General features: G+C 36.5%; 1 protein-coding gene across 1 annotated transcript in view; it reads left to right on the top strand.

Moving 5' to 3' along the window:
* The first annotated feature begins 4,283 nt into the window (after positions 1-4,283).
* The window catches only part of LOC135118124 (uncharacterized), a 101,750-nt gene continuing 82,561 nt past the window's right edge, over positions 4,284-23,472 (top strand). Inside the window, exons 1-2 of the mRNA XM_064039252.1 lie at positions 4,284-4,624; positions 19,895-20,392. Coding sequence (XP_063895322.1) covers positions 19,964-20,392 — 429 coding nt within the window. The 5' untranslated portion in view covers positions 4,284-4,624; positions 19,895-19,963. The remainder of the gene's footprint in view (positions 4,625-19,894; positions 20,393-23,472) is intronic.

Here is a 23,472-nt window from a genome sequence, read left to right as displayed (position 1 = left end):
AACAATTGCATTATACATCTAGGGGGCAGATAGCTCCAAATGGGATGCAATTTACAATGCATGGATGGAGTTCAATTTGAAATTTAAAGCGGCAGTGGCCTAAGGGTAACGGTCGGGGAGGAGACGGATGCAGGTTCGATTCCGGCGCCGTACGTGGGGTAAGCGGGGGTATCACAAAGCACTTTGAGGAAATGCATTGAATTTTCCTTTTGGAATTAGACAGATGGAATTTGATGTGTCTTTGGTTGATCTTAGAGGGTAATGTGTGTGTATTATTATGGTTTTACTAGCTGGTGCCCGCGACTTCGTCTGCGCAGGTTTAGTATTTCGAACAATATGTGTACAAATTGTAGCCTATGTGTTATTCTGATGTATAAGCTATATTATTGTAAAGTTTCATTAAAATCCATTCAGTAGTTTTTGCGTGAAAGAGTAACAAACATCCATACATCCATACATCCATACATACAAACTTTCGCGTTTATAATATTAGTAGGATTGGCCATGAACAAAGTTGATTTAGAAGATTACATTGAAATAGCATATAAGTATGCATACTACAAATGTCGCTGGCTATTTCAGTCAATTACGTAAGGCCAGAGTCTATAATTCATTGATTTGATTTGTTTTCAGTTTATCTAGTGTTGCATGAAAACCTGCATATTTAGTAACTGTCATGTTGTTGTAACATTTAAGAATGATGAAACTGACTTCTTAAAACTAAATAGGTACAACACGTACAGAAGGACGAGATGAATAGGACCAAAGTCTGAGGTCATGCGTCACCACGACACGACTTGGCAAATTATAATTTATTTAAATAAACCTATTAAATATTCTGGCGTTGTCCGCGCGTCCTTAACAAAAGTTGTGTAAAAACAAGATGGTGGCAAGATTTATTGCTCGTGTTCTTGCCAAGAACAGTGTGTCTTGCAAGTAGACGTCACTTATGGTTAAAGAAACTCTAAGTTATGTGAAGAATATGATTTAATTTTCACTTACATTTATGTTGTGGACGTTTTGCGCGAGACAAGAGACTCATATTTCCTTGTCTTAGGAGCAGCTGCATTTTTCTGCAATTTAAATTCTGAAATTGTAATAAAATATACATATAATTTGGTCTGCACGATTAAAATAAATTTAAAACATTTCCATGAATAATAATTGAGTAGAACATCGAAATTAATTTTCAGATGTAATTTATTTAATTAATTGTTCGTTTCGATTAAAGTAAATGCCGATAATGATTCTGAGAAACATGTAGCTTCAATATTAACAGAAATATGAAGTTTATAATTGTGTTTTTTCTCTTCTCGCGAGCTTCAAACCTGTGGTAACTATTCTGTGATATCTCTCAACTATCAATCCCTATACATCGTCCACTAAAACTTACCATACCAGCCACTATAACGTAATGAAAGTAGTAAAACGGCTGGTCCTTTGAGCCGCGGGGCGCGTGGGCTCGACGCTGGGATAATGTGAGCGACCTAATAGGGTCACGCCGGCTATTGACGATCTCTTCACTTGAAAGCGTTTGTACCTTTAAGTACTGAGCTTTTTTAATGTTCAAGAGTTAAAAGTGATGTAAGCTATTAATAAGGTATGGTTATGATAAAGTCGGAGGTGTAGTTATTGAACATTACCTATTATATTTTGTACTGTATGTAAACACAAACTCAGACATATTTCAAGATGTTGATAATAATGTTAAGGTACAACTTAACGGTCGTTTTCAGCTTTTAATGTCGTTGCTTAGTTGATTTTGTCAACTTAATATAGCACTGTGAAAAAGTTTTTCTCAACCAATGCAATTTATTACGATTCTCACCTAAACATATTTATTCGTACTTCACATTTATTTCCACTAAGCATTTTATTTTATTTAAAAATCTGCACACTCCGACCACAACTATTTTCACGTCCAAAACACACTTGAAGCTACACATCTTCACATCTCGAGAACCGCTGAGTCAGTCTCACAAGGAGCCGCAGCCTCCGGAGCCGCGAGTCAAACGCCTCACCGATCAAAAGATTCATCTCAGTTATCTGCTCCTTTTAAATCCTCCGGTCAACTTTATCGTCCAATGATTTGTATTATTGCGTGTGGGGTCAATATTTTAAAGGATATCATTATTTATTTATCCTTATGGGGTTGTCAAAATGTGTGGGATTTTTGATGGAAAGTTTTGACGTTAAATTATTCATGGAGTGTCTACAAAATTTTAAAATAAACCGCACTAATGTGATTTGAAACAGCAATCGGATGTGGTGTAACGGTCATTAGGCACAATGAATGATTTAGATAATTTAATGAACTATTTCGATTGCACTTCAATTTTGTATTAGAACAGCTTACGTGCTTTTGTGTACTGCATACATTCTAAAATGTCACACCGTCATGCAAACAAAATTGCATAAAGTGTCCCTCGGTAATTGAACCTGCTACCCATCAAAGTGAGGCGACAAAACTCCATTCAACTTGATCCGGTCCTTCATAACATGAGGCTATTACATCCCTTCGTAACAAAAGCCTTCTAGCAATCATTCCCTAACAAATGCAAGCACGTATACTAAGTGAAAATTAAAGCGATTGCCGTAGCCCCGTAGCGGCGTAGCACCGTAGCACTGCGTAGCTCGTAGCCGGCAGCTACGTCATGCTACGATGTCTCATGCGGCTAACTAGCGGTATTTATTGCATCAGTAGTTCTGATTTGAATAATTTAATGTGTGTGCTGGCCCTTGGAGCCAGTTAATGATTAATTATGTAATTACTAGCTGCGGTTGCAACTTCGCCTGTATGGCTTTTCATTATAATACTGCAGTAAACCCAAAGAAAACTTCTTATATAATGTGTATTTGAAATCACTTTCATTGCAAAAATAGCCATTAGGATCTTCTAAAGTCATTTTACTCGTCCAAAAAACCTGTCTTTACATATGGAAGCGACATGATCCCGACACAAAGGACCAAACAAAACCCATCGATACTCCGAACATGCCTTCTAGTTTGTATTACAAAACTTTTTACGATTTCACTTGAACTTTGTGCCCATATGGTACCCCTATAAAAGTAGCGGGTAGTTTTACATAATTTACTGAAAACCTTTGTATGGTGACGAGACTGCTTTGTAACTGCTAGTTAGGTTTCATAAAATTATTATTTACTATAGTTAATTTGCGGCACTTGAAGTGTGGTTAAGTTTGGTGGTTAAATATTAGTAAGTCTGCGAAAAAAGTTTTTATTTATAACCCTAAATGAAATATTATAAGTTATGAGAATGTCTTGAAAAGGATTAAGTAGTTAATTAGGTAATTAATGAGGCGCAGTATGTAATATCAACAATCAAGAGTGATCTTCAAGCCGTCATTGAGACTAGTTATATCAATGAAAATCCGTTGTTTTTGTTGTCCATTGACCAATTGTATTTGGATTTCTCTCAACAATACCAGAAAGACAGCTACATTAACGTGACAATGAAAGATCCAAAATAAGAAAGAAAACTTTCTAATATTAGACATCTTATTGTGTTTCTATTTTTAGAAATTAATGTACATGTCATTGCTCTTTATTGAATTAGAAGGAATGTGATTTTGTTATCTAAAATAGGAATCATGTAGATTGCGGCTAAAAATAGCATGATTTATGAGTTCCACAAAACTTATAATGGCATAGTTTTAATGCTAATTTGTTTACATTAACAAAATAGTTATGATGCGAACTTTGACATATTAAATTATTCAATTAATATATTTGAATTACAAGTTTTTACTTTAAACTGCTCTGACGAGTTCAAGCGGACTTAACGCTACTTCACGTTAGAAAAAAGTTGATTCACCCGATGAACTGACAAGAGAGAGAACATAATCTGTCACTTGGAGCACGAACCATCGACGTATCATTAATATATCCACCACTAACGATAGCCCATTATCCTCCCTCCATCCATAGAAAAAACTTGCCATTGGAATATCTTTTACCTCATCTAAGAGTGAATGGGATTATTTTTCCCTTCCGCGTAGAAAAGTAGAGTACATCAAATGGTTGTCGTCCCGCGCGAATTGTAAAAGTCAACAGAGGGAAATGGCGCGTTTTAATACTGTTTTCCCATCTTTAAGTGGGTTATCTGATAACATAACATAAGGGAGAAAAATAAACTAATATGTAAGGTTACTGTTAAAAGATTAAAACTGATCGCACTATGGCAATGACCGTAGCATTGCAATTGACCGCATCGCACCACGTGCGAAACGGAACTTTCTATCCCTATCTCTGCCCTACATATGCAATTTCCCGCTTTTCCTGTATATGCGTCCTTGTCTGTCGCGGAACACTGTAAGGGCTGATTCCGATGCCTCAGTTTACGTCGCGTTGTCGCGGCGGGCGGACGTGTGTGGGGAGGCGATTTTGTCCCTCCGTATTCCTCTCGCGAAGTATTTGCATAGTGAAGTGCGTAAGTTTCTAAACTAAAGAGATATTCCAAACTTGGTATTTTTGTTTGTTCGAATAATTTGTTCGCTGTTCTGACTGTGTTGTGTTGTTTATCGATGTAGGATTATTTATTATTATTGTGTTTTTGAATTCAGTGATGTGAAGTGACTGGGTTGACTATAAGTATGTTTATTTAGTAAGTATAAGTACTTATATATTAAAAAAAAAAAAATTAGACATAACTGCAGTAAAATGCCTAACGTATGTCATCGTGTGTTCATACTCTGTAGCGTAAGTTTACATCAGAAGGTACTTGAACCTTTTTACTAATCATCAAACTGTATGAGCTATTTAGATTATCAGGGAAACGTCTTACGATAATAACGTATAGATATTTGAAAATTAATACAAACCAAATATGTATTGCTAAAATTCTGTGCTATTGTATGGTAGAAATATTATGAGTATCGTTAATAAGAAGAGTAATCCCCTACAGTAAGAAAACACTTAGCTTATTATTACGAACATGTAGTCAGTATGAATTTCAGATACATATACTATTATATCGTTACATATATGACCGTGAATATAGACCGGGTCAAGTACTCGAACACACATATATTTGGTCCTTGAAGTCGAATTTCCGACATCATTATAACGTTGTTTGGTCCTTTGGTACTTTCTTTGACACTGAACCCTTGAACTTTTTCACATACAAAGTGAATGTGAGTATGTGATAATAAGATAATTAACGATGTTATTTTAAAGAGCTTATCTCATGTTTTAATTAGGCAAGTTAATGTCAGTGCCTATGAAAGTTCAACAATATTTTTTCCTGTTATCATCTGCCTAGCCTTTTGCTAAGTAAGTAGGGGTCGGCTTCAAATCTAATCAGATGCAACTTTGTTCCTGTACGTATTTTTTCCCTGTAACAAAGCAAAAATGCATTCAAACTTAATAGTTTTTTAAGTTGAGGTGAAAAAAATATTGTATATAAATAAAAAACTAAACCTGCCAAGATTCCCTTCATTCAGTTTCTACAAAAATAATAAAATAAGAAAGTCTAACCTCCAGAATGTAGGGCGGCAGTCTCAAGTCGAGATAATACGACACGCCATGTGTCTGAGTCTGACAAATAGTGACACAGTATGTCACAGCATTACCCAGGCGTGACTGTCATTCTGAACGTGACCTTGACCTTCGGGCATTACTTAACTTTTGTTAGTATACTATGTGACACTTTCACTTGGCTTCGCACTTGGACACAACTTATTTCAGTGTCCAAAAAAATCTGGGTAAGATTGTACGTAGGTACAAATGAAGAGAAAAAACTATTATTTATTCTATATTTAATAAATATGTAGGTCTTGATACATTTACTTGCTCTTTGTTTTCTATTTAAAATACTGGTAGGTAGTCAGCTGCATACAGTTAGTCTGGAAGCCGTATCCAATATAGTTGGAAGAGAATTAGCCAGATAATGTGATGATGTACAAAACTAGTCTACTTGTATGACACAATTTGCAAACAATATGTACAGACACCATAACTCGGAACCTCAGTCCTGTAAGTTTTTTAAATATTTGATACGTGAGGGAATTGGTCGAAAGTAGAACTCTGGAGGGAAAAATAAACCAGTTCAATGAGTCATTATAACTGTTCCAACCATTGTAAAATCAATCTACAGCAGATTTAAAACCTTAATGAGCAAGTCAATAAGATAGCAGTGTCAGTTACCTAATTATCTTATTGGCAGACTAACTAGAGAGAGCACGCCGTATTTGATATTTTCAATAGACTGCAAAAGATAACTTAGATTCTGTAAGAAAATAATAACATATACTTAGTAAGTTTCTAAGCCCATAATTCTCAATAAAATACCTACATTACATATTACAAGGTTCGCACATAAATATATGTTAGTAGAAGCTATACTTTTAGCAATTTATTATTAATGCCTAAGTTCCGCAGACATTTTGCTACGCTCGTCGGCGCTGGTGATAAATTCTGTTCAAACATTTACGAATAGTGCCCACATGTAGATATTACATGAAAATAAGCTTTTAAACTATTGTTTTATTATACACGATTATAAGAATGTTCTTAAATAATTTACATCATGCTATGTACAATCAACAGTCGAGAACATTAACACACCATTAACAGAAGGTAGAAAATTTGATCTAAATTCAATCAAACTAAAACGAGAAAACATTTTAACAAACAAATAATATCGGTTCAGCCAAACTTGAGATAATCGCGCATAAACTTACATACATACAGTTCAGAACGAGAACCTCCTTTTATCCCGTTGTCCGTTGGAGCGCAGATATACGCGACGATTTTCTATCGTTTTATAATCAGCGACATACAAGAGGTTGATGACCAAAAAATAGCTGTAAAACCTAATCAGCCTCACCTTTGAACGTAAGACAATGCCACACAATACAACCATGGACCACTAACAAAACAAACCAGTCATCTAACAACCTCTTTATATAAAGTGGTGTACCATAATCCATAAGGCAGAGATACTCCAAGTAACCTAATCCTGATGAATACACAACAGTTCCGCGAGTAGCTAGTACTTCGGAACGGCGGAGTATCTGTTATTCGATACAGAAGCCGTACGGACAGACTGTGTTGTTTCCCGCCGACTGCCAAGTCGCTCCCTCTCCGGTAATTATAATAATTTGTATGCACTTATCTGGCGTGTCACCTCTTTTGTGTAAATATCGGTATTTTTGGCAAGGCTTGTCGATATACTCGAACTCGTATTGGGTATTGGTGGTATCGTATTATTGCCAACTAGCCGTTTCCCCGCGGTTTCACTCACGTCCCGTGTTTTAATGTTATTATCCAAAACTAAAAATAGCAATTTGTGTACAAAAAACCCTATACCTAATTTTTACTGTAATGAGCAATACAAAATCTTGAATTCAGTTCTTTATAGTCTCCTAAACATTATCAAATAATCTCACCAATTTGCATATAACATATTCACAACTTTGTAAGAAGCCACACAAGTCACTGTAAAGTCAAGTCTACACCGCAGTTATTGACTTGTATCAATAAAACAATAATGCTTATTAGCCACCCCAGCGAGGGTGCATCACGCACGTCTTCCACTCGATTACTTTGCATCGATTAACTGCACGCATTACCGGGATCGATTTATTTTTTGGATAGCGTGACGTGTGGTTCAGGACATATGCTCGATTTGAGTACGTTTTGGGGATTGGCTTTGTTCAGACAAAAACACAACAAAAGATATGCCTAGTATAAAACTGGAGTACAATGCTACTAAGTTCATAATAAGTTCGTTTTACATATTCCTGAATTATTGAGCTACAGGTAATATTGACAATACTGCAGATTTTAACTTGCATACAGAAGGACCAGATTTTCCTTTAAATTATTAGACAGTTATACCGAACCAGTTTTATTAAAGGGTATGGGTTGCCTAGGTAATTGGATTGAAGAAGTCAGATGGGCATTCGCTGCATGTAAAACACTGGCACTCGGCTGTCTCTTTTAAGAATGGAAGTCGACTACAAAGTAGTTGGGAAAAGACTAGACAGATGATGATTACCATTGAGTAATAGATTAACATCCTAATAAATAACCATAATTGCAAAATAAGTATCGATGGAAATCACAGTGGTTTCGCAGTACTTGAACAAAGAGTTAACAAAATGACCAAGACTTCATAAGATAAAGAAGATGGAGTTTTCAACGCGAACAAAACAAGGGTGCTGGCACACGTAGGTCGGCTGCGTTCGTCTTCCACTCGATTGCTTCATATCGATTATCTGCTCGCGTTCTAAATATCGATTATGTTGAGTGAGGGATGGCGGCCTGTGGTCACGGGGACATGCCTCGGTTTTCAGGTATTTTGGTGTTCACACAACATTTACTTAAAATAACCACGATATATGTAATTTCGAACTAAATAACAATGTGCTTTCAAAATAATGATGTTTGCAGTTGTTTGGGACTAACAAAATATTTATTGACGCTACATGCATTTTTGAAATCATATCCTTTGTGCATGAATAGAAATAAAAAAAATCAGATGCACTCCTAAAAAAAAAAAACGCAAAGCAGCAGTAACCACATAAGGAATTAGATTGAAAGTCAGGAAGAGCCATAAGTAGAATAATTTTACCTGGGGGAGCGAAGAAGTTCCTTCAGATCTAGAGAAACTACAGGGGAAATACACATACTAGTATTAATTTTATATAATCTTTGGATGTATCCTCAAAGGATTTTAGTTTTCTCTTGTATTTAAGTGTAAATAACATGCCAACCTCCCCTATTAGAGGCCAAAGCTAACAGCTATCAATTACGTTTAGTGAACATTGATGGATAGTTTTCCGTTTTACATTATCTCGTATTTCGGGGTAAGTAGTAATAATTAATCGCGTGTCTGTCACTGCGGACATGCCTTTTAAATAATTGAGCGATAACTATCTCAGGGCTTTGGTACGCGGTTTTATTTAAATAATAGAAACGGGTTGATCTATAGTGTCAAAAGACCAAAGTCTTTGAATCGTTTATTCAATACAAGTTACCTTCCTGTGGGTACTATACCACGCAACGGGATAAAAAGTAGCATATAGTCTTCCTAAATATATAGACAATCCAACACTGAAAAAAATCATGAAATTAGCTAAGAAATAATAAAATAACTGCACATTGGAAATACAATATAGGTCCTTCGGAAATTGTTCCTTTAACACATACAGCACTCACATCGATAGCAAAATTACTGTTCGGTTTTTAGTAAAACTACCATTACTACTAGTAGTCAAGAAACTACAGACCACAACCAAAATAATCGTTTCACACATACATACACACACCACAGTACACAGGCATACGATAGGGGTAGGAATGCGCACCCATCATTCCTTAGAAACCTCTCCGAATATTCCCTCAGAGATATTAATAATATCGATTAGGATAACTCCATCGGTAGGATTAGGATTTTGTCCCTCTCTATCTCGGGAACACTTATAAACCCATGTGAATGGGACTGACTTACTGATGAATGTGTGTTATTTGAGAAACTGGGACTGCCCCTTTACCTTTACTCGAATATCCGCATAGATCTGTTGTCTATTAATAGTCCATCTGTGGGATAACTTGTGTAATGGAATAATTATGAAGTTGAGTAGAGCGTTTTACCTTGCATGTTGGTCCATGGATTAATCATATTAAAAACTGTTGCTATTTTTAATCTTCTCGTGTACTTAAATCGGTTCAAGTTACCATCAAGTGCTAAATCTAGATATATCCATCCTCCTCCGAGCCTTTTCCCAATCATTTTGGGGTCGGCTTCCAGTCTAACCGGATTCAGCTGAGTACCAGTGCTTTACAAGAAGCGACTGCCTATCTGACCTCCTCAACCCAGTTACCCGGGCAACCCGATACCCCTGGCTAGACTGGTGTCAGACTTACTAGCTTCTGACTACCCGTAACGACTGCCAAGGATGTTCAATGACAGCCGGGACCTACAGTTTAACGTGCCATCCGAAACACAGCCAATTATGTCTAAGATATACTTAGAAAGTATTACGTACTCGAGAGGTTGGTCTTTTACCCACTAGGCCACCACGACTCCTGCTAAATCTAGATATTAATATCTCAAATTATAAAATTCCTGAACAATACGTGAATGTGGTAACACTACAGTAAAGGGTTGTACAAAAAATACACCCACGTCACACGGTTGAGATTTGGTAAAATTTGCCAATTAGCCCGTTAGCATTCATTTGTTTCTGGTCTTTTTTGTTGATTTAAGAAATGGCACCTTGTTAGGGACATGCTCTAATATGTACCTACCACCTACATACAGTTTTTTAAATTATTAATGTAGAATATTATTTCTTTAGCTGCAGTAAGCGCATTGCTTTCTTTGATTTACTTTTGCAAGATACAACTATAAAAGTGGTCATTATAAAAGAAAAGTGTAAATTGTTTGTGACAGTATATTAAGAATATGACAGTTATGTATTGAATCAAATGCAACATTGTTTATTGGAAGAATAAATATGCATGTAAACAAAAAAAAAACAGCATTTCACGTGGTGGTGTTAAAACGTTAAAAATAAACCATTCAGGGTCAACCGTGAACTTGTACAAATAAAAATAAAAATCATTTGAATACCACAAACTATTCAATAAAATAAAATGAATAAATAGAGTTGGCATAACTCGATATCATAAAAATATCGTTTCGGTGAAATGATAGAGATGGCCGAGTGTACCCATCTCCGGCACTACAGGGTTATATGAATAGATTGTATGCTGATAGTGAGCACTGACGGGTTAGAGAAGGTTATTGTACGAGAGTGGCCCAATGAACTGTCAAAGGGTTTTTGACTAACCTTTCGGCAAACGTGTTGAAGTTAGAAAATGCAATGAAAAAGTTACAATTTTGATAGGGGCTTGTCTCATATATAAAACTTAGCAAGCTAGAGCATATTCGCGTAAGAGCGTAACTATTTACAGAAGACAGTGAATATATTATTTTACGTGTATGCTCTACAGTAACTTTGTAAAATATTATAAGTAGGTCACTATATGGGTGCCTGAAGGACTCATAGTTCACGCGCAGTCTATTAATAAATTTACTGAACGCAACTCCTCGCTACTTTAAGTTTTGAATTGACCATAAAAATGTTTCAGTATAAAATAGTTCATATCTAACATTCGCTTTTGTCAGTCGTCTCTTTTGTATTGTTTAGTACATTTATACGTTTCTGTAAACGACTTATAAAATGGGTCATGGCTGTCACAAAATAACATCATATCCCGGGATACAGCCATATTGTAAGAACTGAGAGCCTATCGTACGCGTCGCGAGGGTCCCATGTAATAGTTTCCGGTCCGGCGTACGACCTCATTGCGTCACTTCCGGCTGGACAACGACTGCCCAGATGACTACAATCCATTCCCTACTGGTTAATTGAAAGTATTTCCCAATCAATTGGATCGTTAATTGAATTAAAGATTGGTGTGAGATCAATTTACTGATAACATATTTCTTTTGGTTTCTGCTTCGTTGACGTGAAATATGGTTATGGCTTCTCATTCCAGAAGTTATGGTGTAGTTAATGGGGCTGCAGTAATTATTATTTTCTTCCTTATAAACGAAAATATAAAACGGGCCATATTCAGAGATTTTATTATTTCTCGCGAGTGCTTTTGGTAAAAATTTTATGCAAAAATTTTGATACTTGCGGGACTTGAATTTACTACCGTATGCCATAAGCTATAATGGCAGTAAATTCTATACAACATTAGAATTTTCGTATATATTTTTTATCTACTTGTCAAAAAAAAACAACATAGTTTGCAGGTCTGCTCTGACAATCTAAAACACAGAACAAACGAATGTAGGTAAAACAATATTTTATTCCGTTTATTTAGCGCGGCGTGTTTCAGGAGCGCTGGAATATTCGGCGGCTAACTGAAAACTAACAGACGGACAATTAAACAAATAGGAGGACGCTTCGTTAGAATATACAGGTTTTACTGACTGCCACACTGTACAGTGTGCGCGTTTGTTGAAACTGTACCAGGTATATCGTGGCTTTGCATTGAGAGATGTAGTGAAGAAACCATTTTGAGTCGGAAATTAGGTATTCTTTTTTATAGTATTAACAAAGTGAATTGCTATTAGAATTCGAATGGTTTTAGAAAAAAAATATTGCAGGTAAAGTTGCTGAAGAGTTTGATTACTTATTTGAAATCTCGGGAACCACTGGTTCGTTTTGTATAATTCTTCCATTGTTAGATAGCCCATCTATTGAAAAAGGCCACAGGCTACCAGATCACGAAGAAGTTCCCACAAGACGCGAACTGAAACTATTGAAATAATAATTTCACCTTAATAGCATGTGTTAAAAATGATGAGAATGCCTTGCAGTAAGTTTTAACCCCAAATATTATCTTAACCAGACAAACCCTCTTAAATCAGTAACCAAGACACACGTCTGACAGTAAATAAGCAACATATTTACCGATACGCGATTAGTTAGTGATTGCGTATTCACAGCGAACGCGGCGCCTTTGACATGCGAGTTAACTGTGTTATATTAACTGCACAGTTTTGCTCCTACGGTTAGTGTGGAGTAAGGTATAGGAGGCAGAGAGTTAGTTAATTCTGACTGTGCTTGGTAGATGCTGTGATCAGCTTAGTTCAAGTGTATAGTAGTAATAATATGCCAGTGGAACTAAGGCTCTTGTTATTTGTGCATTTCTTCTTTGGTAGAAATAATTCATAGTACGATGATGATAGTATAATTATAACGAATTTATGTCACTTGTGTGTGCCTGAAGGTCATTTCGATTTGCAAAAAGACTCGTTGGGGAATTTAATTCTTGTCATTTTTGTAGGATATATTCAGTTTTCTACTAAGTTTCCTGTAATTAAAATAACAGTGGAAAATATTTATATTTACTTAGAGTGTCGTTATGAAGGTCAAATGATAATATTATTTTTTTTCTCAAAAAATAAAAATGATTAAGCTTGCTTTAATTGCTAGCGCTGTCCACACCACCCCTAAATGTCCCATAACTTGTAACCACATATGATATCAGTCTCCCATACGAGTTATGAATAGTAATGACGTTAGAAATTGAGATGATAATGTGTCAACTATTTGATGTCGGCTTTTGATTACCAAGGTTTATGGGGAACGGATCGCTCGCGCATTTTGATGGAATTAAGTGGAACTATGTAGGTTGCTGATGGTAACCACAATTTGTATAGTTAATGCGTTGAATGTTAAAGTAACCAAATTTTCTGTCAATAAGATTGAGGCAGGATAATCGTTGTGTTCTGTATAATGTACAAAAGTGGAGATGAAATTAGCCAGAATAAATAAATGCAAATTACTAATCAGCAGACGAATAAAATTAAAATGTATTATTATGATGACAACACGTAGACAGAGCTAAAATTATGAAGTAACATGCTCTGTTCACCCGAGGCTATCTATAGTACCAAACTCCTTGTATACTACTAACTATAACAACTACTACTACTTTAAGTGTGCCTACTGACAAAGCCAATGTAACACAAAATTACTCAAAAAGCCTTAAAACAACCATGCACTAACCACCACAAACTCGATCCAATTAAAAATTACTTACCCTAATGCGCCGGATCATGCACTGTAGTTATATTTACCACAGAGCTATAAATGTTGCATCGGTGCATACTGGATGCACTGAGCACGATCGATACGCACTGATTGAAACATTGCGAGTGGTCAGCGCTCTTTGATTTTGTAACCTGAAACAGAGAAGCCCTGGACTTTATGAGGATGCACTAAGTTTTATTTGCTTCATGCTTGTAGACAGAAAGTTAGTTTTGAATGCTTGGATAGAGGTTGAGTTAGATATTACGATGTCATCCACATTATGCTAATGTCCTTGTAGATTTTTATTTCCAGTAGTATATTTTTTCAAGCAAATAATTATAATGTTCACTGATGGAAATTAAATTCCTGTTTCTAGAGCCAATCTCAAGAACTGTGTCGGTTGGTGTTCAAAAGCTTCTTTTTTATTTCCATTTGATGAAGATCTACTTGAGATCATGAATACAACATAATTTCACAAATGCATATAAAATTCATAGGTTCTCTGTAGGTACACAGCTCGCCTGCCATAAAACTGAAAACATGAACCAAATTATAAATTCCAACTCCAGAACAATTGCATTAAAACATTAAGAAAATCTCTCCAGGTAGTCCTTAAATATACATATCGTTTAATTTTTAACAGAAACTTCTTCATATAAAGTCGTTACATTAAGAGCAAACCGTGCCGCAGTCGAGAAAGTTAATTTAAACTGTTCTTTGCTTATGCTCAGCTATTTAACTTGCTTGAGCAGCTAACTTGGATCTCGATGCTATTGCATCGGGCTATTGTATCTCTCCGATCGTGTATTGCCTTTCATGCTCAATGTACAAACTTCTGCTCAAATGAAAAATAGGTAATTTAACTTGTGTAAAACAGTGCATGCATTGAGTAATGGCAGTGCACGAGCTAACTTTATGGAGATCGCGTTTGTTTAGATTGGTTTCCTTTGTTTTACTGTTCACTGTAATCAAAACCATTATTTACGATTTACTGCGGTTTTTGTGGTTTAATTAGTTTTTGTAATAACATTTCGATATGATATCAAAATAAACTGTAGCGGAATTTAATTCAGTTACTAAATGGGATATGCTCATAACTACCTCATGATACGGAGCTTACAAAACATTATCTGAAATTCAATGGATTGCCTAAAGCAACATTACAACGGTGGCGTATACATCACAATGAGACGGTAACCCGGCTAAATGGCGAGTCGTCGGTGGGCACGCTCTGTTGAACAAGGAACTTACCTTCTAGTTGGGCGGGTAGCGCCCGCACGCTTTGTCCTAAACCAATACGTGATTGCGTTCGGTTCATTTGACGACGCCAAACAGTTGTAAGATTATCGCCGCTGTGAGATCCAGCTCAATTGTGACCGAAATATGTTGTTGCCAACTTGAACGTTTTATTTGAGTTTGAAGATATTGTTTTGGATTTTATCTCCTTGACAGGCAGGTGAAGGATACTTCTATGATAATTATAATAAATAGGCATTTAAAGCTACCCCAAATTAGGAAGTAAAGAAAATAAGTGTTTTGAATATGTTAAACGAAAGAACAAAATTCCACTTTCAAATGTTAATGAGAGAGTTGCAATTTCATATTAGACGTAGAAATAACTGTTTAAATAAAACATTTATTACTGTAGGCACGCGGTTCGTTCATGCAAATTTATTTTCCCCACATTTAAAATTCCACATTTTACGAGGTCAACTTACAAGAAAAATTGTGGGCAAGATCTTTCATAACATTTCGCGCGCAAACGAAACACGATCTCTTTATTGCACTCAAAAGAACGTTTTATGGACTTACTGGCAGTGCCACGAATGAATATTTCAAATTAAAATTATTCCATTCGAGCTTTCCAATTAAAAGGGGTTCCAAGCATTTAGAACAGGTCTGGAGAAAGACTTTTCTAAACGAATTGCTATAAAAATTGAATACCGACGAAGCGACCCGTAACGATTATTTTGATGACAGTTCAAAGGGTCCGGTATTAGAGAAAAAACGACGCGACTCATTCTTTGCGCTGTGTATACAGGATCTGTTGATGGACTCTTTCTGTTTGCAAAAATACCGGAATAAAATGTCCCCACAATTTATATGTGGGTCAGTTGAATTTATTTATAGGTATTGCGAGCTGGATACTGGACTATAAATAAATATCCTCGGTTCTGTGTTAAAATCACGCTGTATACCAGTTTTACCAGATTATTTTTCATTCTTCTTTCACAATAATCAACGGACCGGAACCATTTCCTAGATTTTCTAAAGCTTTCTCAGAAAACTATCAGCTCGCACAAAGCTGACCAGTAAGAAATAAATTCGCCCAATCAAACGGAAGACGATAATTGAAAAGATAAGTAAAGAATTATCTTCCTTTTATCTCTCTCAGCCTCGGCCGTATGAAATCCGCGGAGATCACCGATATTACACTGGCGAGCAAATAAATGGGGTACTTAGTACCAGCTTAATAGTCACGTGATGTAGCTCTGTCCACATTATTTACCCGACCGCCAGCGAAGTTGGGTAAAGTGTTTGGAAGTAGCGGTTTCTTTGTAGTAGGTATCTGTTGAACTATCGCAATTGTGTGAACGGACGAGTTTGTGGGACGATTTCTCGTCTCAAAAAGGCTGGAATTCTTTGTTCTTTTTGTTAGCAAAGACAGTTTTAGTGACGGTTGGGCGAGGTAGTGGGCATTGGGTATTTTAATCTGACAAATCCAATATGCCACGGTCAAGGCTGGAATAAACAACCTTCCTGTTATTTTAGGTCTTATCAATATATCCTTTATATTCAACAGAATCTCGCCTTCGGGACAAATCGGAATAGAATATTTGATTTGACAAATTAATTCTGTATCGCACAGATATTCAGCGCGGAATTGTACAACTAAATCAAATTACTGTTTTACAATAAAGCGCGTATCAAAACACACGGTTTAACGTACCGCTGTACAGTGCATTGCAAATAAACTGCAAGTGTGAATTAAAGCGAAATTCTCGCCATTGCAAAGTGGATTGCTGTGTAATCCGATCGGAGCCGATTCACAATTTTGTATTTATTTATTTACGTTAATGAAATAATGTAAGAATGGTGGATGTAGTGTCTGTTGTAGATGTTAATTATGTAAAATTCTTATTGGTTTATGCGGATACGGCAATGGCTGGCTGATTAACAGCCGCGTGTTGTCTCGCGAAATTAAAACAGTATGTTAAGTGCTTTCCTGTTAATGCGAGATTGTTTAATAAGGTAATAATATTGTGTTTACGCACAATATGAAATATGATGAGCAATAATTTATGTTTATTAAACATGGGCATTGATTCACTTAAGCGGTCTTGTTGACGAGATCGGCTGATTGTATTCGTGCATTTCATATACTGATATTCAAGCATATTAATGTTTTTCAAGTATCCTAAGTGGATATTCATTCTCATCAATATTTTGTTTACAAAAACAGAATCCATGAGAAACCTTTCACATAATTTTAGCGACATCAAAAACAAGATTCAAAATCCCTCCTATTTATTCCTCCTACCTGTCAAGTTACATAACGTCACTTCTAAATACAATGGCACGTTGCACAGTAATGTAGTGACAAACAGACGAACACAACGTGCACTACATTATGCCATACATAATTCATGGCTCTAAACGGCTAAGGGCTGGGTGCAGTATTGTGGCCGCGAGTGTAATAGCTATGTGACTGGCCGTGCGGATCAATGGCTGTGTGACGTTAAGCTGTGCGTGCTGCGGTTGGGCTGTGGATGGGTGATCGGCTAAATAGAGTATTTGTGATTTTCAAAGCATATTTATGTGCTAAGTAATAACTTATTGAATAGTCTTAATGACTGCCTTTAGGTATCACCTGAATTCTTAAAGCAAATAAGATCTTCGGGTCTGTTATCAGTATCATCAATATTTTAGCAATTCAATTAATAAACATGGCTTGGTTTTAAGTTTCAGTAAGAGAAACATCAAGATGTGTGCAGTAATGTACAACATAAACTCTTAGAGCTACTCGTTCTTTTTTTAGTTAAAGTAACCCTAATAATTACAGCAAGGAAAAGTGAGTCGATCGACTCAGACTTGACCATTGAAAGTCAAAGTCAAACATAAATTAAACCTACAGCTAAAACCGCAAAAAACTAACATGAACGCAATTTACATGCCTTCAAACCTTTCCATAATTCATTGACAGTAAGCATATCATTACCGTCCGGTAAGTAACGGTAATGACGTAATGACCGCCGCTTACCGTCCGGTAACAGCGCCGTAACCGACCCGTAACCGGCTTTTAAACGGTTCTTCATGCATTATGTATCGTACATCCGACTGTTTATACTACTGAAGTTCTGAGGAATTCCTAAGAAGTGTTTGTTCAAGTTTCAAAGAAAGATACCAGTAATGGAACTGTGTTTGTTTGAGCCTTAATGTGTTGCTGCCTTAATAATACTTGCTTCTGAAGAATCATTTAGTGTTTAGTCTTCGACTAGTAGGCATTAGTCATTTCTTTAAAGTAGGAATTATTTGTGCAAGTGTCGTAGTGGCCTAGTGGGTAAAGGACCAACCTCTCAAGTATGAGGGCGCGGGTTCGATCCCAGGTCAGGCAAGTAACAATGAAACTTTTCTAAGTTTGTATGTACTTTCTAAGTATATCTTAGACACCATTGGCTGTGTTTCGGATGGCACGTTAAACTGTAGGTCCCGGCTGTCATTGAACATCCTTGGCAGTCGTTACGGGTAGTCAGAAGCCAGTAAGTCTGACAACAGTCTAACCAAGGGGTATCGGGTTGTAACTGGGTTGAGGAGGTCAGATAGGCAGTCGCTTCTTGTAAAGCACTGGTACTCAGCTGAATCCGGTTAGACTGGTAGCCGACCCCAACATGATTGGGAAAAGGCTCGGAGGATGATGAGGAATTATTTGTGCAGTGGCTTAGTACAATTCCTAAAATTAATAGATATCATGAATTAAGTTAAATATATAGATAGACAGATGCACGGCCAATTATTTTCTCCATTTAGCCAAATACCCTATTATAATTTAAAGTGACATTAAAACAAAGAAATAACACGAAAATATTAGAAACCGTTACAACGAAAAATAGAAGTTACCTACCCCCAAACTTATTAACGGAAGATTTGCATTCTATAATCCCATTAGGACGAGTAATAAATGATCGCGACATCTACATTGAGCCCTCAAAGAATTATGAAGACTCCTTAACTTCATTAAACTGAGTTTTGGAGAGAACCTCGTTCGAAATGTACCATAGATTAAGCTCCCCTACAAATGGGTGGAGATCTATGACCTCTCGAATTATTACAATAAAAGCCTGTTTGACAACTAAGAGCGGCAGTTTGGAGACTGAACTCTGTTTTATTATGAAGTAATGGAGGCTTGTCTTAATTACTTTTAATGTTATCTTTGTATACAATATTGTGGTGGCTAAAATATGGTCTAGATGGAAGTTTTATATTACTTGTATAAGAAAAGGAAAAGTTATACCGTACTCACTATTTCAGAAGATCATAGCTATCTACATATCTGCCATCCTAAAAAATGGTGAAGGTTCTCAGGTGACCATAAAATTAGAAACCCAAGGCATCATAATTATTCTTTCATTATCAAAGTTTTAGCATCATATCCAAACGAGTTCAATGTTCTCACAAAGATGGTAGCTACTATTAAAATAATTTTAAATAGAACTCTGGAAGAAACAGATCAAAGTTCCAAAATGTTCCTGGTTTAACACTTTCAATTGGACCTTCTAAGTGTTCTTAATTGTACAATTAAACTGTCAATTTTGTTTAATGAAATTATTCGACTTGGCCCACTTAAGGTCCTAGTAGCCCAATTTGGACCAAAACTGAAGTTTTGACAGCATCTCCCTTTATTTTATGGAGGGCATTTTATGAAATAGCTGTTAAAGTTAGAAATAAAATCCATAGTAATTGTGATAACTAGTATAACATGTTAATATCATATTCCCCGATGTTATCACGTCACAACAACGACAAAATTATCAACGTTTAGAAACCACAATGTTTGTGTTTACGCATAATGTTATCTATGGTGATTGACATAGATATAATTTATTATCTTCATTAAAATTAGGATGGCAACTTAAAATTTAACGACTGTAATTGTAATATATAGTTTAAATACTCTTCTAGTCAATGAAAAACATACATATTCTTGCAATTTAAAATTCAAGCAAAGAGCTCGTTATTGTTACATTTTAAGATCTCAAACTAAAATCTCTTCAAAAACTGTAATAAATACTCATAAATTCTTTTCTTTTCAGATGGGACAAAAGACCTACAGATGGATTTTATACACTGGGACCCTGACCTGATGCTTTAAACCTTCAACGATGGAGAGACGCGAGGAGATCCACCGCCATGGCTGCAGCATTGCCAAGCAGACCATCCTGACCACGCATCCCAGTGGCTTGCAGACCAGGGTGTCAGTGGAACTTGCCAACTTCGATGCTCTTTGCCTCCACGCAGAATGCAAAGGCACTCCCAAAAGACCTTGGGAAGGCAGCCCCTTTACTGCTCGACGTGGTCTTCTCGGCGGAGTGTCAGCTCATGCCACACCAGTTTTGGGCAGAAGAAGTGACCTGGTCAATGAGGGCAGGTTGTCCCAACAATGTACTCCTGTGATGAGGAGACGGGAGGTCCTGGACAGTCCAGGGGGTTCTCCCCTGCTGTCCAGGAGGTCGGAGGTGGAGGAGGAAGATTGCACCGATGTGGATAACAGTGTCATCAGCGGCTGGTTGAAGTTTCGAGACAACAAAAGGGTGAGTGTTTCTTTACATTTATTGGGTAGTTTACAATAAGTTAAACCATGTATGTAGGGACGATATTCAGAGATCAGTCAGCAATTTTACCACGGAAGTACATAAGCAATCAAAAACCAAGGTCAGCTCGCCACAAGCGAGCATCCTTTGACATAAAAACGCCTAATCCAGCTTTTCATATTTATTACAGGAACAAATTAAGTTTCTCATTACAGGGGTCGCGTTTTATGAAACATTTAAAAATTACGGTCTCTGTATCAGTTTTTTTAGAAAGGCCGTTCTTGTGGTTGACTTTTATTTTTGTTATAAGTAATTTTGCTTCCTTTTTCGTTATATGAGAGGATGATTCTCGGAAATAATATTTTGTATATAAGACATAATCTCTAAATAAGTCATCCACATAAATCTGGTACCTAATTTCATGGCTACGCTCGTAGACCTGTCGTAGCGCTACGATTGTAGCACGTAGCCTGTTATTTGCTACGTCGTTCAGCCGTAGCATCGATACCGAACTAACTCGAACACTCATTTATTGTGGAACACATCGAGTACTTAGTGACTCGGTGTGCACAATTTTGGCAAAATTTTGTAGACATTTTAAAAAGGTACTGCTTAATAATTGGTTCGAATTTAGGTTTTGAGAAAAAGGGAAAGATATAGTTAATTTTAAGTCCGTAAAAACTCAATTATTTGCACTGAAAAAAATACCATACGTGCCATAACACCTAAACATATGGTCATTTGCTTTAGGAATTTATATTCAGAGGCTCAATTAAAGAAATTCGCATTTATTCGTTGGTACCAGGTAAGGCCAGGTATATTATGAGGCAAGAGGGTAATTTAGTGGCGTAGTACAGCGAGTTGCTTCGAGCACAAAATGCTTGTACCTATTACTTTGATGTGTTCTAGAGCGGGGACTAGGGACGGCAAGATTGTCGATAAACTTTTTTTATGTCAGAGAGATTTTATGCCTGATACTTCGTGGTCAGTGTATGTTTTTTTATGGATCCTTATAATTGAGTATAAAAAGATCATGAAATACTTTTACTCGACAGTATTTTTCTTATTTCGTGGGAACCTAAGTGTCTAAATAAATTACATAGGTCATTTCAAAATACAGTTTACCACAATGTGTTGCTTGCTGATATTTAGTTCTAGACTAGTATCATAATTTAGGGCCACGATCTGGCTTTAACATTTAGACTCTTCTTAACTTTAACTGTTGGAAAAACTCTTGCAACATAACTTATTCTCCAAGACGTTATACCGCCTAGGCCCATCCCTAAGGGCGCAAGGTGGAAAGCCCTTACCCCAGTTGCGGAGGGGCTCTCACGAAGTCCTCGCGTTGATACCTATGCACCATAGCACCACCATAGTCACACCATAGTCACACCATAGCTCGTTTAGCACGGAACGTGTTTTATGCTTACCGGTATTCGTGTAACGCCTTTTAAAATAATTGCTCGGTGAAGTTTTGTGAGGTTTGCTATACGGAAGTTGGAGATATTTTTTGGAATATTTTATGAATAATTTGTTTAAAACTGTAGGAGTCTTAGTTGTATTTGCTATAAATTGCCAGTGGTCTGGTGTCTTTTTCTGACACATGACAAAGTTGACCTCTTATCCTGACATGTCGATGTCCTTATTGCCTTGTTGTTAATGTATAACTACTTTTCTTTAAGGTGATGGTTATAATCACATAGAGAGGAGTCATTATTTTCAGTTGTTGAAATAGTATCTATTATGCGTATCATACCTAGTTTTGTACCACTCGCAAATTTACACAGGGATGATGTATTTACGGATTTCATATATTTTTAGTTTGACGCAGACATAGGTCTTATTAAGAAATATAGTCCCGTCTAACGAACATATCAAATAGACAAAATAATATCATCCTTATTTACCCACTACACCAATTTGTCCCGTTTTGTCCGGGACTTTTCCCGACATTAACACACTGAGTGGTCCGTGTGAATTATCACCACACATTTACTAAGGCCGGGACAAATGCCGGGACAATTTGCGCCATCGTTGGCAAGGACATGTCCTGCGGAAGACCATAAATCATGGGGACCCCAATAAACAATGCTATTGGACCGATGATCACAAGTTCGATGTTTTGTTGTTAACTTGATTGAATTTCTGCAATGAAAAGAGAATGTCTGTTATTTAGGGACAGGAAAAACAATACAAATGTCTTACGCGGCCATTCAAACTAATTCGCCTTGTCTGTGGATTAGCTTTCCAGCAATCTTACACAGTACATTTGCTGTCAGAATTATTATTTTGATAAAATGACGACACAATCAGTCGCAGAAGTGTTTTGGTATCTTTGTATCAATTTTTTTTTTATTTCTTTCATTCGGTAATTGGTTGTCAAAAAATCAGCAATCAGCTTTGAAAATAACTCCACCTACTTACCTTTCCCAACTAGTGATGTCATTATGGATTTACTACGTAATAAATCAAAGGGACCTTTCACACAAAACCTATTCGGAGCAATATTGCCTCGCTCAACAATCAGCTCAGTAGGCACACATCAGCCAATCACTCACAAAAGGGCTTAACAACCAATAGCAACCAAATTGTTCGCTGGTTGAACTCCAATAGCTTTGACTATGAACATCTTTGTTCCCTTTCCCTTGCCACGCAGTGTAGGTGCTATTATATTAGTAAGTGCAGGGATATTATGTTGAATTATGAAGGGGCTGCATATGAAATTATGTGCGTTTATACGGGGTGCAGTAATTTTGAGTTAATGGCTAAAATCTTTTGCTGATGAATTCTAAAATTGGGATTGTCAATGTTTGAGTTAAATAGAAAGAGATTTTGGTCAAGTTATTCCAAAATAAGAATGCTTACCCTGCTATATGCATTTGGCTTTTTTTAGTCTTTATTAGTGGCAATAACGCTAAGTTTTTCGGGTTAAACTTTGCATTTTCGCGGATACGATTATAATGTACGTCATAAAATCGGAACATATTTGTATTAGAAAATGTACAACGTATTTAAAACTTCTACTCATTGCATTAGTTTTTCCTTTATTTTCCCAAATTCCTAAAACAATCGACAGCTAG

Source organism: Helicoverpa armigera, chromosome 18 (assembly GCF_030705265.1).
Source record: "Helicoverpa armigera isolate CAAS_96S chromosome 18, ASM3070526v1, whole genome shotgun sequence".
NCBI classification, from domain to species: Eukaryota; Metazoa; Arthropoda; class Insecta; order Lepidoptera; family Noctuidae; genus Helicoverpa; species Helicoverpa armigera.
Note: the sequence above shows the minus strand (reverse complement) of the source record. Positions and strands in the feature narration are given on the sequence as shown.